General features: G+C 39.7%; 1 protein-coding gene across 16 annotated transcripts in view; it reads right to left on the bottom strand.

Annotated features, from left to right (window-relative positions):
• The window catches only part of USP54 (ubiquitin specific peptidase 54), a 113183-nt gene that overhangs the window by 49475 nt on the left and 38058 nt on the right, over nt 1-25650 (bottom strand). For 11 of the 16 annotated variants that reach the window (XR_002829665.1, XR_002829664.1, XR_002829663.1 and 8 more), the window contains 2 exons: nt 22359-23198; nt 19268-19360 (listed from right to left, as the gene is read on the bottom strand). Coding sequence is in view for 12 of the 16 variants with exons in the window: in XM_023755103.1 (XP_023610871.1) it covers nt 19268-19360; nt 22359-22505 (240 nt within the window). In the remaining 4 variants the exon portion in view is untranslated. Of the gene's footprint in view, nt 1-19267; nt 19361-22358; nt 23199-25650 lie in introns of those variants that run through there. The other 5 variants (XM_023755094.1, XM_023755092.1, XM_014457121.2 and 2 more) reach the window with 1 other exon arrangement.

The following is a 25650-nucleotide window of genomic DNA, read 5'->3' as shown; positions in this document are numbered from 1 at the left end:
GAACAAAACGGGACTAAACCTCGTTCTGCTCATTTCAAGTAGGAACTGTTTCCTCATTCTACTCTCTTACTAGCATCATTTCTCCTCATACACATCGAGCATCCATCCCTATAGCAGTTTAAGAATATATTACTGTGTAACCTGCTAGTATTTCCCTACATATAATTTTATATGCTGTGGAGAAAGCAGTGCCAGCAATACATATTTAGTATTATTTAATAAGCTAGGAGCTGGGAGGGAAATCCTATATAATAAAAGGCTAATATGCAAATTGTTCCCTTGGGCATTTGACCGACTAGGACAGTGGTCGGCAAACTGCGGCTCGGCAAACCGCGGCTCACGAGCCACATGCGGCTCTTTGGCCCCTTGAGTGTGGCTCTTCCACAAAATACCGGCTCTTCCACAAAATACCAACTTCTGCGCATGGGCCACAAAGTTTCAATTGCACTGAACGTGCGCACCCACACGTGGTATTTTGTGGAAGAGCCACACAAGGGGCCAAAGAGCCGCATGTGGCCCGTGAGCCGCAGTTTGCCCAACACGGGACTAGGAGTTCAACTGCTCACTATGACGTGCGCTGACCACCAGGGTGTGGCTCGGAATGAAGGAAGCCCCTGGCCGGCAGCCAGCAGCCAGGAGAAGGAAGGCCCCGATCAGCCCTGATCACTGGCCAGGCCTAAGGAGCCTACCCATGCACAAATTCCGTGCACTGGGCCTCTAGTCCATTATAATTACTCCAAGTTATTCACAAGTCTATTATAAATGTAGGGCCAGACCTTCCATAATTTTTTGTTGGAAGTAGAATAATATCTATGAGTAACCTTTTAAATAGACCAAAAGGAAAGGTCTAGGTCCATAGTTAAACTCTCCCAGAGGGCAACTGGATATCTGCCAAGTGACCTCTGGGATTTTGAAACTTGGGGGAATTTGAAGAAACAAAGGAAAAGGATGGTGGGAAAGAAGCAGTGACTACTTCTATAAATAAATAGGGGTCTGAGCACTTGAGTTGCTGAAAGTCACCTCAGCTTGGCAAATCTTAGTAACCACTATCATAAGCCAACCTGCTGCTCTTCTCAATTGTTAATGGTAAGACATTACTTCTGATGAAGGCTCTATCGCTACAGGTTTGATGTATTAGGTTTGGTCCTTTTTGTTCAGAGTTCAAAACTGGTTCCAAAACAAAGTAAAGATAAATTAGTTCCAGAATACTTTATATAAATATATTTGCAAACTACAGCTCCTTTAATCTTTATCAATTGGGTTTCCTCAAGAAGTAAGCCCTAATACTCTAAGGCAGTGGTTCTCAACCTTCTGGCCCTTTAAATACAGTTTCTCATGTTGTGACCCAACCATAAAATTATTTTCGTTGCTACTTCATAACTGTAATGTTGCTACTGTTATGAATCATAATGTAAATATCTGATATGCAGGATGGTCTTAGGCGACCCCTGTGAAAGGGTCGTTCGACCGCCAAAGGGGTCGCGACCCACAGGTTGAGAACCGCTGCTCTAAGGCATCAACAGTTCCTAATGAATTAACTTCTCTCCCAGCATAGTACTAGTTATGTTAGCATTCTAGAGAGAAAATAGTAACTTTCTTTGTTCTACGGTTCAGTATGAGGAAGAACAGGGCTCCACTAAGAGATGGTGTAGTATTACAGTTAAAGAAGATGAACTCTGGAACCAAACTGAGTTCAAAATACCAGCCTTGTTACTTACCATTTTTATGATCTTGGACAAGTTACTTAACTTCTCAAGGCTTTAGTTTCCTCTTTTAAAAAGAGAATTTATAATAGTATTTACCTCCTTGGGTTATTTAAGGATTAATAAGTTATCTGCATATCCAAAGCTTAGACTAATTCCTGGCAGTATGATAAGTGCTATCTCAGTGTTAGTTGTTATTATATTATCATCTACACTAATAAAAGAGAAACATGCAAATTGGTGTCACTCCGCTATGCCCACCAGCCAATCGGATGAGTATGCAAATTAACCCAACAAAGATGGCGGTTAATTTGCATACGCAGGCGCAGAGCGAAGACTGAAGGCTCCGGCTGGACTAAAGACTGAAGACTGAAGACTGAAGAGGCTTGGCTTCTCCGCTGCGGCCAGACCAAAGGCCTGGGTCCCGGGTGCCAGAGGAAAACCAGTGCCAGCAGCCAGGGGAAGGAAGGCCTATTGCGCGAATCTTCGTGCAACGGGCTTCTAGTTATTATTATATTTAAGAGCCCTGTTAGGTTGCTAAGAAACATGTCTGCCACTGACCTCTCCTGACAAAGAGCCTTGACTCAGAAATGCTTCTACCTTCAGCTATCTCCCCAGTCTCTGAGATCTGGGTAGGAAGGACCAAACTTCTCATTCCATTGCTGCTATTCAAGAGAGGAAGATTTCCCATGACCTAGATACAAGGGTTTCAGCACAGAAAGGGAAAGACCTAAGGTAAGAGCTCTGCCTGCACCCACAGTGGATATGCGACAACAGCTCTGGCTCTTGTGTTCAGTGGCATCCATCTCTCCATGCTATACTCTTAATTAAGCTCCACCGCTTAGTTACGGACAGCTTTCTCCATACACATTGAGTATCTGAATGCATTCAGAATGGCCTCTGCCTGCATCTTCTTTATTTTTTTATGTTAATTATTGTTATCAGTCTTGCTGTGCTATTGTCAGAAAGATGCAAGTGTATCGGGGATGAAGCTGCCTGAGCCTGCTCTGCCTGCATCTTCTTTATTTTTTTTATGTTAATTATTGTTACCAGTCTTGCTCTGCTATTGTCAGAAAGAAGCAAGTGTATCAGGGATGAAGCTGCCTGAGCCTGCCCAGCATGCATCTGTGGAGCCCCAGCTCTGGAAGAAGCTAGAGCACAAAGCCCCTCTGTTAGGGCAGCACACTAACCCCTGTGTGTCCCTCTCACATGAGCACAGGGCTGCAATGGGCCTCCTCCTGTTCCCTTTTGCACCCTCCTCCCACCTTTCCCAGAGGGAGATCCTGTTCACACCAAAGAAAGCCAAGAACATTTAGTTCAGCAGTAAGAACAGGTGGTAGCACCAATAAGGAACAAAAACTGGTATTCTTCCAATTGCTGAGTTCTATGGCAGGGAGGGAGAAAGGGCAGGAAGAACCAAAACCCAGGAATTTTTCACTGTGGGGTCCCTGATGGTTTCATTTCAATAAACAGAGAAAACCCACCTTTGAGGTTTCTCTTTACTTTTCTTCACAAGATGAAACCAAAGAGGTCTTCCTTTTCATTCATAGGAAAAGGCAAATCACTTTTTGTGTTAACTATTTTCTTGGATGCAGTGCAAAAGCAACATGACTTTAATGGCTAAAAGCAGGTGCTGCCCCACCCATCTCTCTTGGATCCAAACAATTCTACCACATGAGCACGTAATTATTTGGATTAGCAAAAAAACATGTAAATACGAGAGAAGTGCCATAAAGGCAGAAAGTCTTTGTGCTTTGGCAACTACAAGTGCAGCTGTTGCTTAAGTTTTTGCCCCCCTTCCCCCTCTAAAACACAGACTTTTATCTGTAGGCAGGGAACAGCTGTTTATTTCTCTCCCAGGACATCGCAGCCTTGCAACTAGAAGAAATCATGGTTACAGAAAATGGGGAGAAGGGCTGTCACCGAATTTGATGCTTTATGAGCCTGAGGTTTCAGCAGTCCAGCTTATCCCCGAGAGGTGACACATTATGCCCCGCTCTCTTCAGTTCCTAGGCTTTTCTTATTCATCTGGGCTTCCCAAATCTCTCATCATTTTGGCTCTCATAATTAGTCCTTTTCTCCACACCGCCTGGAAATCATAGACCTAAATATTATAAACCTAAATGTGGCCAATCAACCCTCTGAAAGTAAGATAAAGGAGTTAATCCTTGACTGTTACTGACTACTGGAAGAGAACTTTCACACTAGTTTTGTGTTCAAAAGAATGTTAAATGTTCTCTTTTAAGAGGAAAAAGAATATGTAACTGTTTAACATTATGGCACCCAAAACAATAACATTGGATTTTCAACATTTTATTGCAGAAAATTTCAAAAATACAAGGGTAGACAAAATAGCACAATAAACCCCCATGCACCTATCATCCATCTTCAACAATTATCAGCCAGTGGCCAATCTCATTTCATATATACGACCCACCCACTCCACTCCCAGATCACTTTGAAGCAAATTGCAGATAGTATTCATCTATAAATATTTGAGAATATGCCTCTAAAAATTAAGAAGTCAGCCCTAGCCGATTTGGCTCAGTGGATAGAGCGTCAGCCTGTGAACTGAAAGGTCCCAGGTTCGATTCTGGTCAAGGGCACATGCCTGGGTTGCAGGCTCAATCCCAGTAGGGGGTGTGCAAAAGGCAGCTGATGATGTTTCTATCTTTCTCCCTCTCCCTTCCTCTCTGAAATCAATAAAAATATATTTAAAATATATATATATATATATATATAAATTAAGAAATCTTTTTATTTAAAACATAACCATAATATCATTACAACACACAGAAAAGCATAATAATAATTCCTTAAATATATAATTATATAAATATAATTCATTAAATATACAGTCAGTTTAATAGAGATTCTTGCTCCAACTTTGGGAAAAGCAGAAAACAACTGGCTAGTTTCTCTCTTGGGACTCTTTAACCTTATATCTAAAAATAGCTACCTTCTGGACTTCTTGATCAGAAAATTGCCCACATATGCTCTACCAGTGCCTTTAAATTAAATTCAGTTAATGTCATATCTTCCCATGAGTTTAGGATTTTATTTGCACCCAGTGCAAATCTGCACCACTTTATCTGCCATGAAGTTAAAGATCATCATAAGCTACCACACTCATTCCTGTTACCTACAAAAAACAGACTGACACCTACACACACACAAAGATATAGACATAGGTAGAGAGAAACACCAAGATTTCAAGACACTGAACAGAGACACACAAAGGCAGAGGCAAGCCAAATTCATCAGAGAATCATATTGCTTTCAGTGGGAAATCACAAACTAATGTAGAGATTTTTATAAAATATAATACTCAATTTGCTAATTTTTGCCAAGATAAAAAATATAGGATCTTATAGAGTACCGACAGTATTGAAATCAAATTTTGAGGATTAATACTATAACCACTTTCCCCACAGGGAAAACTAAAAGGGGGGCCCTCTGGACAAACACAAATATTTTAAGATTACATAAGTTTCAGGTTCTTCCATAAACTGGGAAGGAGAGACTCATGATGACCTATTTTTTTCCTTGCAGTCATACCCCTCTATAAGAATATCATGTGAAATTCTGAACTCCAAACTTTAAAAAGAATAAAAGACTCAGAGTTATATTAACCCAGTTATGTCAGTGATAAAATTTGTTGAAAATATTTAGGTTACAGCCTACTAGGATTTTAAAACTAAGAAAGCTTAACCAAAAGACCACACAAATACATTTGTATCCCTAGGTAAGCAAAACAAAAAAGTTCAACTCAAGGTGATATATTCATTAAATATAAGGACATATCTTCCTATTTTATTTTTTATATTTTTTATTTTTCAATTACAGTTAACATTCAATATTATTTTATATTAGTTTCAAGTATACAGCACACTGATTAGACAATTATATAATTTACAAAGTGATTCCCCAATAATTCTAGTACCCACCTGGCACCATACATAGTTATTACAATATTATTGACTGTATTCCCTGTGCTGAACTTTACTTCCCTGGGACTATTTTGTAACTACCAATTTGTACTTCTTATTATTAAAAATATGTTTTTATTGATTTTAGAGAGAGGAAGGGAGAGGGATAGAGAAATAGAAACACCGATGAGAGGGAAACATCGATTGGCCACCTCCCACACGCCCCCTACCAGGGATCAAACCCCCAACCCAGGCATGTGTCGTGACCAGGAATTGAACCAATCTCCCTTCCACCTGGCAACTCTCAGTTTGTTCTCTGTACCTATGAGTCTGTTTGTTTTGTTTGTTCATTTATTTTGTTCTTTAGATTTCACATACAAATGAAATCATATGGTATTTGTCTTTGACTGACTTAATTCACTGAATATAATACCGCGAGGGCTGTTTATTACAAGCTAAAATTTCCAGGGAACATACTAGAAATCTAATTTCTTGGTTTAAATAGTCCAGGATAATGGGTTCAGTCCTCTCTGACACTGGCCATGAGTACAGGACAATGAAGAGCCTTCCATACCTGTAATCCACCAAAAAAAGAAAAAGAAAAAAAAGACTGGATTGCTAATGAATGATACGTAGTTTCTTTTTTTTTTTAATTTAAATTCTTTATTGTTAAAAGTATTACATAAGTCTTCTTTTTCCCCCATTGACATCTCCCAGGCTACTTCCATCCCTCAGCACATGCCCTCACCCCCCTACTGTCTATGTCCATGGGTTATGCTTATATGCATGCATACAAGTCCTTTGGTTGATCTCTTACCCCTCACCCCCACCCTCCCATGCCTTCCCTCTGAGGTTTGACAGTCTGTTTGATGTTTCTAGGTCTCTGGCTCTATTTTTGTTCATCCACTTACGTTGTTCATTTTATTCCACAAATGGGTGAGATCATGTGATACTTATCCTTCTCTGACTGGCTTATTTCACTTAGCATAATGCTCTCCAGGTCCATCCATGCTGTTGCAAATGGTAAGAGTTAAAAAAAAAAAAAAGAAAAAAGACTGGATTGCTAATGAATGATATCTAGTTTCTTATACCACTTTAACTCCCTGTGCTTATGCTTCAGTACCCAATAGAGGAACAGCTACATGGAACATGCTCAAAAATATTGAGGGATTTGTTCCCTGAACTCTCAAATTTCCCCCCAATTAACAAGTGGGCTATTAACAGAACACAGACTTTCCTGCCCCTTCAGAACAGTCACACTGTTCTACTCTACAGAAACAGACTTATGTTGGGGAGACCTATATACAAAAACCTATTTCCTCCCTGTCCACCATTCCCTGGGATTTATGCCTTACACTAGTATTCTTAAAAGAAAAATGACTAATTGAAATTTGTTGAATTTAATCAATCAATGCAACATTCTTCTTAGCCTATAACAAAAAACACTCTGTCCTACATCCTGGCACTGCAAAGCCTCTAGTACAATCCCTGGAAGGAGAACAAAATCTTTGTGGCATACTAAGTACAGAGGACGGATTTCCTCCCCTGGACTGAGATAAATAAATAAGCCAACACCAAAGTAAAGTCATACCCTGAGGGTGTAAGAGTAGATTCAATCTGAATAATAACTAAGAGCTCTAAGCTATAGGGCATGACAACAGTTGAGGTCAGGAAAAATCTTTTAGTAACACTAGACGGAAATAAATTTGGGATTTTAGAAGGGACAAGGTAACTAGCACACATCTCTTCTACTGTCTCAGTCAAAGTGGAAAGGCATTGTAGTTCAAAGTAAGCAGAAAGACAGACTGACACAAATTCTTTTTAATGAAAGTCATCATTAAAAATTCCAATGGCGCCCTGACCGGTTTGGCTCGGTGGATAGAGCGTCAGCCTGCGGACCGAAAGGTCCCAGGTTCGATTCCGGTCAAGGGCATGTACCTTGGTTGCGGGCACACCCCCGGTAGGAGGCGTGCAGGAGGCAGCTGATCGATGTTTCTAACTCTCGATCCCTCTCCCTTCCTCTCTGTAAAATAATCAATAAAATATATTAAAAAAAAAATTCCAATGGCCATAGCCGGTTTGGCTCAATGGAGAGCATCGGCCTGTGGACTGATCAAGGACACATGCCCCGGGTTACGGGCTTGATTCCCAGTAGGGGGCATGCAGGAGGCAGCCGATCAATGATTCTCTTTCATCATTGATGTTTCTATCTCTCTCTTCCTCTCCCTTCTTCTCTGAAATCAATAAAAATATACTAAAAAGCCCTAACTGGTTTGGCTCAGTGGATAGAGCATCGGCCTGAGGACTGCAAGGTCCCAGGTTCGATTCCGGTCAAGGGCATGTACCTTGGTTGTGGGCACATTCCCAGTGGGGGGTGTGCAGGAGGCAGCTGATCGATGTTTCTCTCTCATCGATGTTTCTAGCTCTCTGTCCCTCTCCCTTCTTCTCTATGAAAAATCAATAAAATAAAATAAAAAAAGAAAAAAATATATATTGAAAAAGAAATTCCTATGCAAGATTCTGAGGCTGAAATTACATTAGGGACTTCAAATAACACAGAAAAAACTCAGTACATTTTGCAGGACAAAAAGAAATGGATTATCATTACTACTGTGTACAAACTACCAAAAAACAATATTAAGCACTGGATACAACATGTACTATGGTACCTGGTGAAGATCACAAAGCACCAGAATAGTGACAGACATTCATAGAGCAGAAGAGAAAAATAAATAAATAAATAATAATAAATAAAGATATATATATATATATATAATAAATATATATATATATATATATATTTTAAACAAAGACATGAACCAAGAGGTGTTCATATAAGGCCAACAGTACATGCAGTTTAAGGGTTGATGCAAAGGAAAGTAAACAATTGAAGAAAAAGCAGATATACATAACTTTCAACCAAACTTGGAAGGGCAAATCCTTCATCCAAACATCAGATTAAGGGCAAGCTGTCTAGCTTCTGATGCATCTAAGAACATGTTTGTGTTTCTCTTTGTCCTTAATAATGGGTTCTGGAGCTAAAAAATTATGTTCTAACATAAAAAATTTGGACTTCATAGAATTGGCAAGTGTTTAACAAAGTACTCAAATTCAGGAATTTTGGAGTTTCCTGGATTTGTTTGTTTTTTTGTTATGTTTATTGTGTCCCTGTACTACAGAATACTTTTATCCAAGAATTCATAGAAGAATGCCACTAGGATGTAATTATCTGAAGGATACTCAGACCATTCAGCCTCTTGAATAGCATATAATCACATGGAAAAGGGTGATTACTTTAGACTGGAGTATCCTGTTTTAAAATAAATCTTTGAAATAAAAATTTTACATATCAACCTTACTATTAAAGAATATAAACAGGACATGAAGTATAAGCAAAAAATAGTACTTACTAGCCTCATCAACTATCCCTCTACTTTTTAAATAGGGGGCAGAGGAAAGTGAGAAAGAAAATATAGAATTACATCCACAAAGAAAAAACAACACATAGAATTACACCCACACTGTGACACCCCAAAGTCAACATGTAACTTAACTACAGGATACCAGATAACTCCTTTGCTGACAGACTCCCAAGCTTCTTCCTTCAGCAGATCTTTCCACCATCAACACTGGCCACACACACACACACACACACACACACCCCGCACCCTTCCCTTACTAAGTAAGGCATGAAGGCCTAGATTAGCAGACCTACCTAAAAAATATATGAGACCAAAAGTCACAATATGAAAAAGGCAAGTATCCAAAACTCCATAACTAAAATCCAAGACCTACTAAAACAATATATGAACCCAGAAAAGCTAAGTGTTTTTGTTATGGTGCAGGCACTGTAAGGAACACCAAGAGGGAAGAAAAGCTGTGCCACCTTCCCAAAAACTCACTCCATGGTAACCACTGTGAAGTCAAACAATCATGGATCTGGACAGAGACAGTGTTTTTAAAACTTCATGAAGATAAATTTCTGAAGTGGAGTTCTGAAAGTTGGATGTGGTTCGGATTAAAAGGGATGTGTTATTGTTTTACTCATTGTTGTTATTGTTTTGGGTACCAAGGGATCCAGGCAAAGTGAACAATATCTGTAATGTCTACAGGGTAGCCATAACAATTACACCATCTGCTATCATAGCTTACATGGAGAGTGCCTGGGAAAGGAAAAGAAGGGAAAAGAAAGTAGTTTTTTTTTAATGTCTATCATCATGCATTTTGAAGTGATTTAAGAGACAATTAGGAGCCACTTCAAGGTTTTAAGAAGGGAGTAACTCTAGGGTAATTCTTAGGTTAGAACAAATGAAATAGGAAGATACTAGAGATAGAGAAGCAATTTAGGAGTCTAAAAAAAGTATTATTTTTACTAAAACAGTGAGCAAAAAAACTTATTACTAGAAGTATCATACACCAGAGAGGAAGCATAAAGAGAAATGATAATCTCTGTAGTAGAATTAGGAAATTTTCCGTTTTTCTCTTTACACTTTAGTGTACTTTCTAGAATGATAGCAAACATTTTTTTATACTTACAATAAAATCATCATTCAAATAAAGAAAAAACACGACATGTATATAGCCAAAGAATAATAAATAAATGCCCATGTGCCCACCACCCAATTTAAGAAATAGAAAAATTGGCCCTGACCGGTTTGGCTCAGTGGATAGAGCGTCGGCCTATGGACTGAAGGGTCCCAGGTTCGATTCCGGTCAAGGGCATGTACCTTGGTTGCGGGCACATCCCCAGTAGGGGGTGTGCAGGAGGCAGCTGATCGATGTTTCTCTCTCATCGATATTTCTAACTCTCTATCCCTCTCCCTTCTTCTCTCTAAAATATCAATAAAATATATATTTAAAAAAAAGAAATAGAAAAATTAACAATGAGTTTGAGACTTCCCAATTGATTACATCCTCCTCCCTCCATCTTCCAGAGATAAACACTATCCTGAATTTTGTGAATCATTCCTTTTTCTCTAGTTTTATCACACATATATATCCCTAACAATATGTTTAGTTTGCCTGTTTTTTATTAGTGTACTAATGGAATCATACTTTACGTAGTTTTCTATGACTTGCTTTTTTCATTCAGTATAATATTTTTGTGATTAATCCAAGTTGATATATGTAGCTGCAGGCTATTCATTTTCACTACTAGATAGTATTTTACTTTAGAAATAAACCATAATTTTTTAAATCCATTCTATTATAGTTGGAATGGGTTGTTTCCACTTTTCTGTAATCATAGAAACTACTAGTACTTTGAACATTCTCAAGTATATCTTCTGGTAGGTATGTATGTATATATGCATGTACTTGTTTTCCGCAGCATAAATGTAGGAGTGCAATTCACTGAGTGGTAGGATATATGCTAGTTCAATTTTACTAGAAAAATGACAAACTGTTTTACTAAGTAGTAATATCAGTTTATATTCCAACCAGCAATGTATGTAAATTTTCATTATTCCACCTTTTAGATAACAGTTTTATCTGATTTTTAAATTTCTACTTATCTAAAGGGTATGGTCTAATTTATATTCTTAGATTACTAAACAGGGTAAGCATTTTTCATATACTTCTTTTAAAGCCTGTTTATGCCTTTTGCCCATTTTCCTGTTGACACGTTTATCTTTTTTTGTTTGTTAATCCTCACCCGAGAATATTTTTTCATTGATTTTTAGAGAGAGAGGAAGGTAAGGGGAGAGACAGAAACATCAATGTGAGGGAAACACATTGATTGTTTGCCTCCTGCACATGCCTGACAGAGCCCACACTCCATGTGCCCTTGACCTGAATCGAATACAAGACCCTTTAGTCCATGGGCCAACACTCTTACTTATTCTTTATAAGATTTCTTCTCTGAAGTTCTATGCTTGATACCAGTTCTTTGTTGGTTATTTGTACCATAGATATTTTTTATATTTTTTTATTGATTTCAGAGAGGGGGAAGGGAGAGAGATAGAAATGTCAATGATGAGAGAATCATTGATTGGCTGCCTCTTGCATGCCCCCTACTGGGGATCAAGCCAGCAACCCAGGTGTTTGCCCTGACTGGAATCGAACCATGACCTCCTGGTTCATAGGTTGATGCTCAACCACTGAGCTACGCCAGCCGGCTGTACTACAGATATTTCTCCCAACTTGTAGCCTTATGTTTTTACTCTCTTTATGGAGTCATCTGTGAACATTAAATATTTTTTGTACTGAAATGTATCAATATACTTTTAACTTTGTATTCTTCATGTCTTATTGTGGGGGAGAGGCAGTTCCATGACATGACTGCTGTGTGTCCTACAAGCTGGACCTCGGCCAGAAAGGGGGTTGCTTTCTGCAAAGCCCACTTAGAAAGTGATTATAATTGATGTTCACTCTGACATAAATCAGCACTCCTCCCTTGCCCCCTGCTATGTACTGGTTCTTGGAACAGGTTGTTGTCCTGACCTAGTCAAGCATGTGAAATAATTTCTCATACCTGGTAGCATTCATGTACTAGTACCTGTGACTATCCCTCTCCTCTTACCCTACATAATTCTTTGGCATCTGCCAAATGGCAGATAGATACATTTCATCTTGCAGCCACTCAAAATATGTCTCATATGTAAGTTTCCCTTAATAAATTCTATTAAATACTACACTGGAGTGGCTAACCTTTTTCTTTGATCTTTCTCTGCCCTCCACTTATGGAGGTAGATTTTCAGTCTCAAGGCTTTTCCCTGGATCTGCGTGTACTAACACTCATATAATAAATCCTCTCTATCCCTGATGTCATGTTATTTTCTCATATTTCCTTCTAAATCTTGAAAAATTTTGCCTTTCACATTTTGTCCTTAATTCATCTGAAATTCTTAATTTTGGTATAATATGAGATAGGGATCTAATTTCCTTTATTTTTTTCCTATATGCATAACCAATTATCTAAGCTCCATTTATTGAAAAGTCCACTTTCTTCTTTGATTGGCAGGACAAGGAGCAAATTTCCCTATGTCTGTTTCTGAACTCTTGATTTTGCTCCATTGGTTTATTAGTCAGACTGTGCTGATACCACATTATCGTAATGACTATAGTTTTATAAGTCTTGATATCTGATAAAGTATGGTAGTCATTAGTGTTGCCTACCAACTATTTCTGGTTCTCCCTTCTCCCCAAAATTATAATAGGATCATACTTCCTGGCCCCCTTGTGATTCATTAGAGCCACATGATTAGCTCTGGTCAATGAGTTGTGAGCAGAAGTGACCTGCTGAGCAAACAAAACTGTCTGCGTAAAACCCTCCAGAGCTCTTTTTCCCTTTGGCTTAGCAACTAGTAATATTCACTTTGGTTATAACATTGGCACCTCAATTCCCGAATGACTATCATCTGTAGGTTTTTCCTACTAACCTGCAGTGGACAAGTAACATGAATAAAAAATAAATCTTTTGCATGTTTATCACTGAGGTTTTAGTTTGTTACCACAACATAACTTAGCCTATTCTGACTGATACTGATACACAAAGTAAGTTACTCATTTTGTTATTATTCTCCCAAAGTGTCCTATCTATTCTTCACTGTTTGTCATATGAATTTTAGAATTGAATTTTCTCAACTTCCAGGAAAAAACTGCTGCTCAAAGTGTACATTATTACCACCACTTTGGAAAACATGGAAATATTGGAAAACAGTTGGCATTATCTAAAAAAGTTGAAGATGCCCTAACCGGTTTGGCTCAGTGGATACAGCGTCAGCCTGTGGACTGAAGGGTCCCAGGTTCGATTCCGGTCAAGGGCATGTACCTTGGTTGCAGGCCCATCCCCAGTAGGGGGTGTGCAGGAGGCAGCTGATTGATGTTTCTCTCTCATCGATGTTTCTAACTCTCTATCTCTCTCCCTTCCTCTCTGTAAAAAATCAATAAAATATATTTATAAATAAATAAATAAATAAATAAATAAATAAATAAATAAAAAAGTTGAAGATATACATAACCTATGACCAAGTAATTCCATTCCTGAGTATGTATGAAAAAGAAAAGTGTACACATTTGTAGATGTGTACAAGAATGTTCTTGGCAATATTATTCGTAAAAAAATAAAAAAACTGGAGCCCTGGCCCATGTTGCTCAGTGGAGGGTGTTAGCCTTTGCACCAAAGGGTCTCGGATTCAATTCCTGGTGGGTCAAGGGCACCTACCTGGATTGCAGGTTTACTCTCCGGTCCCGGTTGGGTTGTGTGCAGGAGGCAACCAATCAATGTGTCTCTTTCACATAGATGTTTCTCTTTCCTTCCCCCTCTCCCCCAAACCTCCACTCTCTCTATAAATCAATGGAAAACATATTCTTGGGAGAGAATTAACAAAAAATAAATAAAATAAATAAACTGGAAATAACCCAAATGACTGCCAGCAGTAGAATGGATAAACAGTGATTTACTTTATACAATGAAATACCATATGATAATGAAAATGAACAAACTCAATCTGCAAACAACATGATGACCTTATAAACATATTGCTGAGCTAAATAAGACACATACACACACACACACATTTATACAATAAAGTTTCAAAAACAGGTAATTTTTAAATTAGGTTAAGAATGGACATATTGGTAGTACAACTATCAGATAAAACAGGACGTGATTACCACAAACATTAGGAAAGTGGTTACCCCTGGGAGAAAGAAGAAGATGTGATTGAAAAAGAAAGGAGGGTGAATGACTATGATACTGGCAATGTTCTATTTTTTAAAAAATATATTTTATTGATTTTTTACAAAGAGGAAGGGAGAGGGATAGAGAATTAGAAATATCAATGAAACATCGATCAGCTGCCTCCTGCACACCCCCCACTGGGGATGTGCCCGCAACCAAGGTACATGCCCTTGACTGGAATCGAACCTGGGACCCTTCAGTCTGCAGGCCGATGCTATCCACTAAGCCAAACCAGTTAGAGCTGGCAATGTTCTATTTTGACCTAAATAGTTGTTACAAGGATGTTCACTTGATGATGATGATGATGATGATGATACTGGATCTCTGCTGGGGTTTTATATCATATATCTTTTTTGTTAAATTTATTCATATCTACTTTATATCTTTTGTTGCTATTATAAAAGCTCTTTTTACATTGAATTTTCTGTTAGTTTCCAGTATATAGAAATGTAATTGAATGTTATACTTTGACCTTATTAGCAACAACCTGCTAAATTCTCTTATTGATTCTACTGATTTATCAGTAGATTCTTTGAGATTTGTTTAAATAGCCAATCACATCATCTACAAACAATGACAACTTTCTAATATATTCTTCCTTTGTCTTTCTTGCCTTATTATACTGATTTAACCTAGTTTAATGATATATTATTTTCATGTTCTATAAAAATATTTCTAAAGTAGGGAACAAAAGATACATCCTATAGGAGGGCCCAGGTGTTGATGGTCCATCCCAGGGTTGCTCCTCCATACCCTCATCATCCTTTCTCTTCTCACAGAAAATGAAGCCCTCCGGTATGAATAAAGGAATATGTCTTAGAAACTATGGCTAGTCTAACAATTAAAATTTCTCAGTTATTAGAAAAGTTCAGCTCATACATATGGTCAAATTAATCCATCTGCATTATAAATCTATTTAAAATTTTCAAATTAAGAATATAATAATTAAAAGAATGCAAACAATGTCATCTAAAACATGAAATGTGTGCAAACTAAAACCTAATTATTTAACATTTATATAGCACTGAAGGATTGAAAAGCACTTTAGTGGGGAAATCAAAATTTTTAATAAACTCCCAATATAACAAAAGAAAGAGTGAAGGAAAAGAAATCTAATGGATAGATCAGGCAGTGATGTGATGAGGAAAGTACCAGAATTCCAACACAGGCTCAGAACAATGAAGATGCAAAATACAGCTTTTATCCCCTCAACCCACTTATCTATCTATCATAAGCAACTGCTTCTCTGAAAGACTCCCAATATATATCCTCAGCCCCTACAGGTTGAAAAACAACTTCCTTTCTGTACTTGGATATCTCAAGAGGTGTCCCATAAAGTCTGGTGGTTGGTTTTCTTCATTTCTCTGGCTTATATAATGGTATCCTATCTAATAATAGAGAAACATGGTAATTAGCCGTACCTCCGCTACCCTTCCCATTGGCTAATCAGGGCAATATGCAAATTAACTGCCAACCAAGATGGCAGCTGGCAGCCAGGCAGCTTGAAGCGAACAGGAAGCTTGCTTGCTCCAGTGACGGAGGAAGCCAACGTTCCCTGCCTGCCTTGCCGGCCTCTGAGCTTGTAGTTTAAGAAACATTGTTACAATTATAGAAGCTAAATAAAACCCAGAATCCTGCTTTCAGCCGTCAGAGCTGGAGCGAGCAGGACCGAAACAATGTTACAATTATAGAACCCAAACAAACCCAGATCCCTGCTTTCAGCAGCCGAGGCCTCAAGCTGGAGCCGGCTCTCAGCTCCAGTGACAGCCATAGAAGGTAAATAAATCCCAGAATAAAAAAAAAAAAGAAAAAAGGAGAGGTTGGGAGCTTCAGTCGCCCGCCAGCCTGAAAACGGCCCTCAGCCCCTCACCCAGACTGGCCAGGCACCCCAGTGGGGACCCCCACCCTGAAGGGGGTGTGACCAGCTGCAAACAGCCATCATCCCCTCACCCAGGCTGGCCAGGTACCCCAATGGGGACCCCCACCCTGAAGGGGGTGTGACCAGCTGCAAACAGCCATCATCCCCTCATCCAGGCTGGCCAGGCACCCAAGCGGGACCCCCATCCTGATCCGGGACACCCTTCAGGGAAAACCAGCTGGCCCCCACCTGTGCACCAGGCCTCTATCCTATATAGTAAAAGGGTAATATGCCTCCCAGCACCGGGATCAGCGGAGCCTCGAGGCCTCCTGAACCTGGGATCAGCGGAGCCGCGAGGCCTCCCGAACTCAGGATCAGCGGAGCCGAGAGGCCTCCTGGCACCGGGATCAGCGGAGCCGCAAGGCCTCATTGCCCCGGTGTCAAGCGGAGCCCCGAGACCTCCGGCCTGGGATCAGCGGAGCCGCGAGGCCTCCTGGCCCCTGGAGCAGCATGACAGGGGGCAGCGCCCAAACCCCCTGATCGCCCTGCAGCTCTGTGTGTGACAGGGGGCGGGGCCTCAACCTCCCTATCTGCCCTGCTCTGTTCGTGACAGGGGAAGGCGCCCCAACCCCCTGATCGGCCCTGCTCTGTGCCTGATAGGGTGGAGCTCTCCCAATCCCCTGATCGGCCCTGCTCTGTGCCTGATAGGGGGGAGCTCCCCAAACCCCTGATTGACCCTGCTCTGTGTGTGACAGGGGAAGGCGCCCCAACGCCCCCATGGCCCCTGCTCTGTGTGTGACGGGGTAGAGCCGCAACCTCCCATCGGCCCTGCCCTGAGTGTGACAGCAGCGGCGCCCCAACCCCCTGATCCGCCCTGCTCTGTGTGTGACAGGGGTCGGTGCCCCAAATCCCCTATCGGCCCTACTCTGTGCGTGGAGGGGGGAGCTCCCCAACCCCCTGATCTGCCCTGCTCTGTGTGTGACGGGGGGGAGCTCCCCAACCCCCTGATGGGCCATGCTCTGTGCGTGACAGGGGGTGGCGCCACAACTTCCCCATCGACCCTGCCTTGAGTGTGATAGGGGGCGGTGCCCCAACCCCCCAATTGGCCCTATCCTGAGCATGACTGGGGGTGGCATCGCAACCTCCCGATCCGCCCTGCTCTGTGCATGACAGGGGGCGGCACCCCAACTCCCCAATCGGCCCTGTTCTGAGCCCGACCAGGGGCTGCACCTAGGGATTGGCCCTGCCAGCAGGTCGTTATCTCCTGAGGGGTCCCAGACTGTGAGAGGGCACAAGTGGGGCTGAGGGACACCCCCCCCCCCCCGCCGCCAGTGCACAAATTTTTGTGCACCAGGCCTCTAGTCTATATAATAAAAGCCTAAGCAACTGTTAGGGCAGAACAACAGGTCACTATGATGCGCACTGACCACCAGGGGGCAGACACTCAATGCAGGAGCTGCCCCCTGGTGGTCAGTGCACTCCCCCAGGGGGAGCATTGCTCAGCCAGAAACCAGGCTCACAGCTGGCGAGCACAGCGGCGGTGGCAGGATCCTCTCTCACCTCCGAGGCAGCGCTAAAGAGCAGCAAGCTGAGCGGTATGGAGCAGCAAGCAGGCAGGCGGTAAGGAGTGAAGGGTCCTGAATTGCGGACATCCCCCAAGGGGTCCCAAACTGTGAGAGGGTGCAGGCCAGACTGAGGGCCTCCCCCCCCGCCCCCCGTGCATGAATTCTGTGCACCAGGCCTCTAGTTTATTTATATTAGTGTTAACAATTTGTCCCTATGGAAAGAAATATAATAAGTGTCAATGGAAAAGAATATGGTGCAGTCTTGACTAATCAAAGACATGCCAAGGGGTCATATAAGTTCTTATTATCCCTTCCTCGTATAGATAAGAATTTCTAGTTTTAGGAGATTCTTCTACTGGGGATTTCTTCAGTGGTCAAATCTCTCTAGCAAGTATCATGCCTTAGTATTTTGCTTTTAATGCGATGAACCTGAATTCCCTTTGACTTGCTGACCAAAAATCACTATATTTTTTGTTTATCTAAAACTAGATATTTAAGCTCGGCGGGCTTAAATAGTTGAGCATTGACCTGTGAACAAGGAGGTCACGATTCGATTCCAGGTCAGGGCACATGCCCGGGTTATGGGCTCAATCCCCAGTGTGGGGTGTGCAGGAGGCAGCCGATCAATGATTCTCTCTCATCATTGATCTCTCTCTCTCTCTCTTCCCCCCTTCCTCTCTAAAATCAATGAAAAATATATTTAAAATTAGAATTCAATGTCAATATACCTCCCAGAAAATCAAGCCAAATGCTCTTTTGAATAGAATTCTGTCTGAATGAGCACAGTAAGAAACCTTACAATTTGTAAAGAATTTGATTTTATTAAAATTTCATACTTAAACTCCTAATTAACCAATAATTTATATTCTATATTTTGCTAAAAGTTACAGTGGTTCCAAACAAAGGGTGGAGAAAAAAAAGATATTTGTGACACAAGTAGCAAAAGTTCAGAAGACTCAGTTATTTCTTTTTAAAGATATCTACCTATCATGGGCTTAAAACTCATGCTGGTCAAAAAACTGTTTTGAGTCAGTTGTTGCAATAACCAATATTACTGGGAAATTCTGAATTTTTTGGGTCACAATTCATTTGGTCACAAGCAACTAAACATATAGTCATCGCATCCCAGTATCCCTGTGACAAACCAGGAATTCAGACTTGGCTTTTCTTAGTAGGAAGAATTTATTGCTAAATTTAGCTTTAACAGACAATAGTTAATTACATTAAGAATACTTGGGTTGTTTATGCTTTCAAAATAAAAATTTAGAATTAGCTTTTCAGTTAAACACTCAAAGTCTAAGCACATTTTAATACTATCCTATCACCTTAAATAGAGCTGCATAGGCAAAAAGGTTAAAAAAACAGACTTCTTAAGCCAAGTAGTAATTCTCTGAAGAAAAATAAAACTAATGATAGTTATCCTTTACACTGAACCACAAGCAAATAACCTTGGTTAATCAAAAGCATCCTCAATATTGATCATTTGGCAACCTAATGGTAGTGAGAAGAATCAAATTTGAAGTACTTACCTTGAGAGCACAAAAGATGCAGGAATCTCCCATGCATTTGTGAGTTGTAAGCTGCCTAAAGCTACGTCGGAAGATGTCCAAGTGCCATAAAACCTGGCAAAGAAGGGAAAACACATTATTCTATAAGAAGCCACCATTTAATTTTAAATTCAAGAGTTCAAGCGAATATTGGTAATGATTGCAGAATATGTCTTTATTCCCAAGCGCAAAGTTTATTCTAGTATATTAAATGTCAAAAAAAGATGAGGAGGCATCTAACAAGAGGGATAGACGACCATGTTCTGGAAAAGACAGTAATTTGAACACAAAGGAAGGTCACACAGAAAATATGGTATGACATACATCAAATGTGAACCTGAAGAGGATATTTATGGGTTAATAGCTGCAGAGTAAGATTTTATTTTAATGGTCCACAAAAAAGCATGAATATTTAAAAACATATTTAGAGCCCTAACTGGTTTGGCTCAGTGGATAGAGCGTCGACCTGCGGACTCAAGGGTCCCAGGTTCGATTCTGGTCAAGGGCATGTACCTTGGTTGTGTGCACATCCCCAGTAGGGGGTGTGCAGGAGGCAGCTGATCGATGTTTCTCTCTCATCGATGTTTCTGACTCTCTATCCCTCTCCCTTCCTCTCTGTAAAAATCAATAAAATCTATTTAAAAAAAATAAAAACGTATTTAGAAGCTTGAATTATATAGTGTGGGATTTTGTCTTTGTTAGACTTCTCAATTTTTGGCGAGTTGTAACTTCCTTAAGTCAGATTAAAAATAAAGGTGATATCAACAATGATAAATCATGTCAATAGTATGTAACCTTGATATGATGTGATGAAAATGGCACTTTATTGTTATGGTCTTCCTCTTAAAAACCCTTACCCCCAATTTAATCATGAGGAAAACATCAAACAAGTTCAAACAGTGGGACATCCTATGAAATACTTGACTAGTACTTCTCAAAACTGTCAAGGTCATCAAAAACAAGGAAATTTTGAGAAACTGTTATAGCCAAGATGAACCTAAGGAAACATGACAAGTAAATGTAAATGTGGTATCCCAGATGGGATCTAGGAATAGAAACAGACACTAGGTAAAAACTAAAGACATCTAGATAAACTATGGACTTTAGTTATAAAAGAAATGGTGTAATATATAGCATAATTCCTTAGTGAGTTCCTTTTGCCTGGAAAACATTTAAATGTCACCATATATGAAAAGGCACTACAATTCTGTGACTGGAGCCCCAGATCACAGAACACCTCTGGAGCTTCTTACTTATTGTCTCAAAGTATATATTTCAAATTTTTTTTGAAACACACTATGCTCCCAAATAAGTAACAGCTTTTTAAACAAATGTAATGGATTCAACACAGCTGTGGTGAACACAGCTTTCATATCAAAAGTTAGAAAATTAGCTCATAGAAACAACTATTTTCAACTTGTAACACAATTATAGTATGCAATCCAAAATCACCAATGACACAATCCTTAAATATGGGTATAAAAATATGTATGTGTGTGTATATATAGCATATAGCACTGGAAATTAGAACGGAAAGTCATAAATATTGTTTCAATTGACAGTATAGACAGAAAATATAGAAACAGAATTATAAAAACAGGACTATGGCGAGAAAGGATGTAAACACAAACACACCTATAGCCAACACTATTTTGCCTGCTTCTAAATTACAAAAGTATTATTAGTTTATGCAAAGTCACTCAAAAACCTAATATGCATCACCTAGAAAAAAACCTAACCAACCCACTCAACTGCAAGAAATTTGTGGTAGTAATTAGTGAAAGTGCTTAAACTCTTCCTATAGGCTTCATAGCATAGGATTTTTTAATGTTTCCAAATAAAAATTTAGAAACTGGGAGTATGAAATCTTGATTACACAAATAAGCTTGACACGATTCTTTTATTATGAATGAGGAAACTGAAATACTATTACCTGTACAAGGTCACAAGACTAGTCTACAGAAGGCCAAAGAGTAGAATCCAGGTCTCCTAATTCCTAAGTCCAATGCTTTTTATATTAAATACTCTTGTCTTTTCTTCTCTCATTAGTAACTTACTTTCTCATTAAATCTGAGGTATAAAACTAATAATACTTAACCAAAGCATAATTGTCTTGGGTGGAAATTTTCATTTACTTTTACTCTGAAAAGTATAAAAGAGAGGAAAGGGATTACTTGAAAGTTAGAACAAGGGGTATGAACCTAACATTATGGGCCTGATTAGGCAGATCAGGAAGCTTTGGGATTCTGCGACCACTAAGGTGGCAAGCAACAACAAAAGGGAAAATCTAGAGTAGATAATCATCTTAGGAAAATTTACTTTCCACTAGCTCTGTTCAAGCATATTTAACCAGACACCAATTATGAGCTACTACGTGTGATCTCATAGGAAGGAGATGAAGAAATGAACAAAGCCTGGACTCCATTCAGTATATGTGCTAAAAGCCTGAAAATTATGAGACAAGAAAGTCTGACTTGTGGAAAGAATTTTGCTGTTTTTAAAAATATATTTTTATTTCAGAGAGGAAGGGAGAGGGGAAGAGAGACAGAAACATCAATGATGAGAGAGAATCATCGATCAGCTGCCTCCTGCACGCCCCACACTGGGGATTGAGCCCACAAACTGGGCAAGTGCCCTGACCAGGAATTGAACCGTAACCACTCGTTCATAGGTCGACACTCAACCACTGAGCAACACCGGCTGGGCAGAATTTTGCATTTTATATTAGAGAAAAGCAACTAGGGTAAAAAAGGAAATAAGAGACTGATCAGGAAAAAAGGTCAATAAACAAGTAGTAAGATCATCTAGTCTGTGTACCTCCTCCCCTTTAGGCAGGTAAGTAGTAGTAGTTACAGTCATTATTTCATTATCATATTAATCCCCTTTTTACCACTGAGGTAATTGAGACTCAGAGATAAAGTGTCTTGCCTAAGATCACACAGATAAACCTAAAAAATGATCTCAGGGTGCTGACCTCAAACAGAGACCGTCAAGTATTATATTTAAGAGTTATCAGAAATACAGCACCAGCAACTAAAATACATTTAACCAAAAAGAAAGAAATAGCCCTTACCTGCAAGGCACTATTGAGGAAGCAACTGTTTTGTCCTGGCTCATTGCTGAGGCCTTTGCTGGGGGCTATAGAGGTTGAGCTTCGAGGTGCAAACATCCCTTGGACACTACCACGGCCCCCTGAAAAATAATTTCTCTTCCAAGACATGATTGTTCACATTTAGCCTGAAAACACAGAGGAGGTTTTGTGTCTTTTGATGAGGGAGTTTCTGTCTGCTAAAGTCCTTAATAGAAAGAGAATCCAGAACTTAATGAACATATGTTGAAAGAATTTGAGTTTACAGCCTTCCAAACATCATATATGTAGCTTGAGGAATGCAGGTATCCACTTAGATCCACATGAGAGAGCTGTCCCCAACTTGCTCCAAACAATATCCGAAATTTAACATGGCACAGGACTAATGTAAACAGAGAAATTCTTGAGTATTGTTTCCTTCTATTTTTCTTGAACTACCTCCATAAAATCCTGGTGAAGTGGCTGTAATCCTCAATTCCAACAGAATCCAGGATCAGGGTAAGATGTATTCCTTAGGCTTGTTAACAATGCTTCTTGTGGATTGAAGATTTTTCCAACTGGAAGGAGAGGCAGACAGATAAGCAAGAATCCAACGCAACCCTCCTCGCCTTCTATTGCCTTGTCCCATCATCCTCTGAAGTAAAAACTCAAGTTCTAAGCAACTGACATAGCTTCCACAGAGCTAAGAAGCTTGTTTGAATTATATGGGGCATTTGCTGTTGCTGCTGCTGTTTTTTAATATGCTCCAAACATCTTCTATCATTCCACCCAGAACTTCTTCTCCTCTCTTCCTCTGTGACTAGAATAGCCAGCTGTGCCAGAGAGCTTTAACAGAAAGAAAAAAAAATCAAAAGCTTGCGTCACTTAATGACTCTACTGGCTTTGTGCTGTTCTGCCAAGATCAACGTTGCCTCACCTCTCACTATAAACTTGAAACCTTGGCAAACAATTCCAAGAAGAAAAAAACTAACAACAACAAAAAGGAGAAACCAAAGAGGAAAAAAAAAAGTATGAGCAGCTTTACTTTCATGGGAAACTTCTCTGAAATTTTCTAGAAGAGAATTGATCTAGACAAAAATTAAAACCAAATACACAATTTGCAAAAAAATTACCAAGTAAGTACATACCAAACAAGGAGTTGAAACAGTTCCTTTTGGATATTGTAAGTAAAGAAATTTTTAAAGGTATTTTACATATTCATGGCTATTTAGAAGTTGGGAGGGCCAAGTTATCAGTCTAGATTCTGTTCGAGTAAAGATGTCACATCCCAGAGAACTACTCATGGTAAGTAAATCGTATGTCCTTAACATTAGTCCAAGGGAACTAAATCTTATCCTGCCCTGTCTGTTTGTATGTTATATTTTTGCCAGAAGATCAGAGAGATAATTTGGGGTACAAATCACTTAATCCTCAGATTATATCCGAGGTGCTTACAATCAGAGGCCATCCATGAGTTCTCAACTAATTAAAATGCCAGTGAGGCAACAGGGAGAAATACCAAAGCAAGTACCTTCTTTGGAAGGCAATGCTTCTAATCTCCAGCTTCAAATTTTCCTATAAGGCTGCCATGACCACATAAGGAAAAAATTAAGAATAAGTGTCAAATTTGGTTTCTAACAGCTCCTCAAGCTTCTCCCTTTTTTCCACCATCACATAAACCACCTAAAAAAGCTAAAATGCTATAATACCTTAATCATTCTCTGGGATGTCACCTAGCATCTCCACAGTGTGTCCATTGGAAAAACTGAGGCACAGAAACAGTAAATGGTTGCACAAGACTTCTTTCTCTTCTCTAAATTCCCAGACTATTTATAATTTACATGTCATAATTTAAGTATTTGATTACACACTGTAGAGTTATATTATTCTCTATTTGTTTTATTACTCTCTATTTGTTTTATATGGTGTCAGTCATAAATCCTAAATATGACTATGAAATGAAATCCTAACTATTGTCAGACATGTGCTAAACACTATACTTACATTCTTTATTCAATCTCCACAACAGCCCTATCATGTAGGATTTAATAGCTTGATTTTATAGAAAGTAAAGTGAGGCTTAAAGACATTAACTTGCCCAAATCAAAGCTGGTAAGTGGCAGAGCTAGAATTGTTTGCCTAATATACTGTGATTTAATGAAGTATTTTATTATACTATTCCAAGAGCTCCTATCACAGTGCTAGTCATAAGGAGGTATTCAATAAATACTGCCTAATGATTAGCATGGCACCAGGAAGGATTTCAGGTCTCCCACACTAACTACACAAGACCCTCAACTCTACACACACACCCTCACACACACCCACGCAAGGTGCTAAGCAACTTCCAACAAGCCCTGCAGCATTCCTTCAGCTCAACTGCTGCAGAGGAATGACAAGTACCAAGCCTCTACTTTGCTCACAGCCAAAAGGACTTGGCAGGCAGGTGGGGCTTCCAATATCCACATTAGGAGCTCACTGAAACTCAGCCTGCCCTAAGGACACACCCCTGAGTTTAGGGAGCAAAGGGAAAATAGGCAGTAGCGGAAAAAGAAGATTCCAGGCTCTGAATGGCAGTATTATGTAGGGTAAGGCAATAAGCTCTCACATTTGCTCTAGGTGTGTCAGAAACTAGAGGTGAGAGCCAAAAAGAACAAAGCCCAGGAGGCAGTAACAAATGGTCCAAAGAAATACTGATGACAAAATATTTCACTTAAGTGGCAGGGCTAGCACCAAACAACATGATTCTTTTCCAATGTCATCTACTAAAGACACGTGAGAAAATAAGAGTTCTACCCACATGGCTCTAACAACCTATTTAAAAGAAGAAAAACATGCCCTGGTTGGTGTGGCTCAGTTGGCTGAACATCATCCCGTGCACAGAAAGGTCGCTGGTTCAATTCCTGGTCAGGGCATAAGCCTGGGTTGCGGATTAGTTCCCTCGTGGGGGAGGCAGCAGATCAATGTTTCTCTCTCTTCTCTCTCTCTCTCTCTCTCTCTCTCTCCTTTCCCCTTCCTCTTTCTCTCTAAAAATCTATTTAAGAAAAAATGTTTAAGAAAAAGAACTTCTTAAGCAATACTGAAGTATTTGGGGGTAAAAGAGCATAATGTCTGTAACTTACTCATAAATGGTTCAGAAGAAAAAAATTTATAAGTATATATATGCATATATGGAGAGTGTATATATTTATATGTATATATGAAGAGGGAGAGAAAGAGAAAAAGGTAAAGCAAATCAATATAGCAAAATGTTAACAACATCTAAATCTGGCTAAAGGGTATACGGGAATTCTTTGAA

Source organism: Myotis lucifugus, unplaced genomic scaffold (assembly GCF_000147115.1).
Source record: "Myotis lucifugus unplaced genomic scaffold, Myoluc2.0 scaffold_69, whole genome shotgun sequence".
In the NCBI taxonomy this organism is placed as follows: domain Eukaryota; kingdom Metazoa; phylum Chordata; class Mammalia; order Chiroptera; family Vespertilionidae; genus Myotis; species Myotis lucifugus.
Note: the sequence above shows the minus strand (reverse complement) of the source record. Positions and strands in the feature narration are given on the sequence as shown.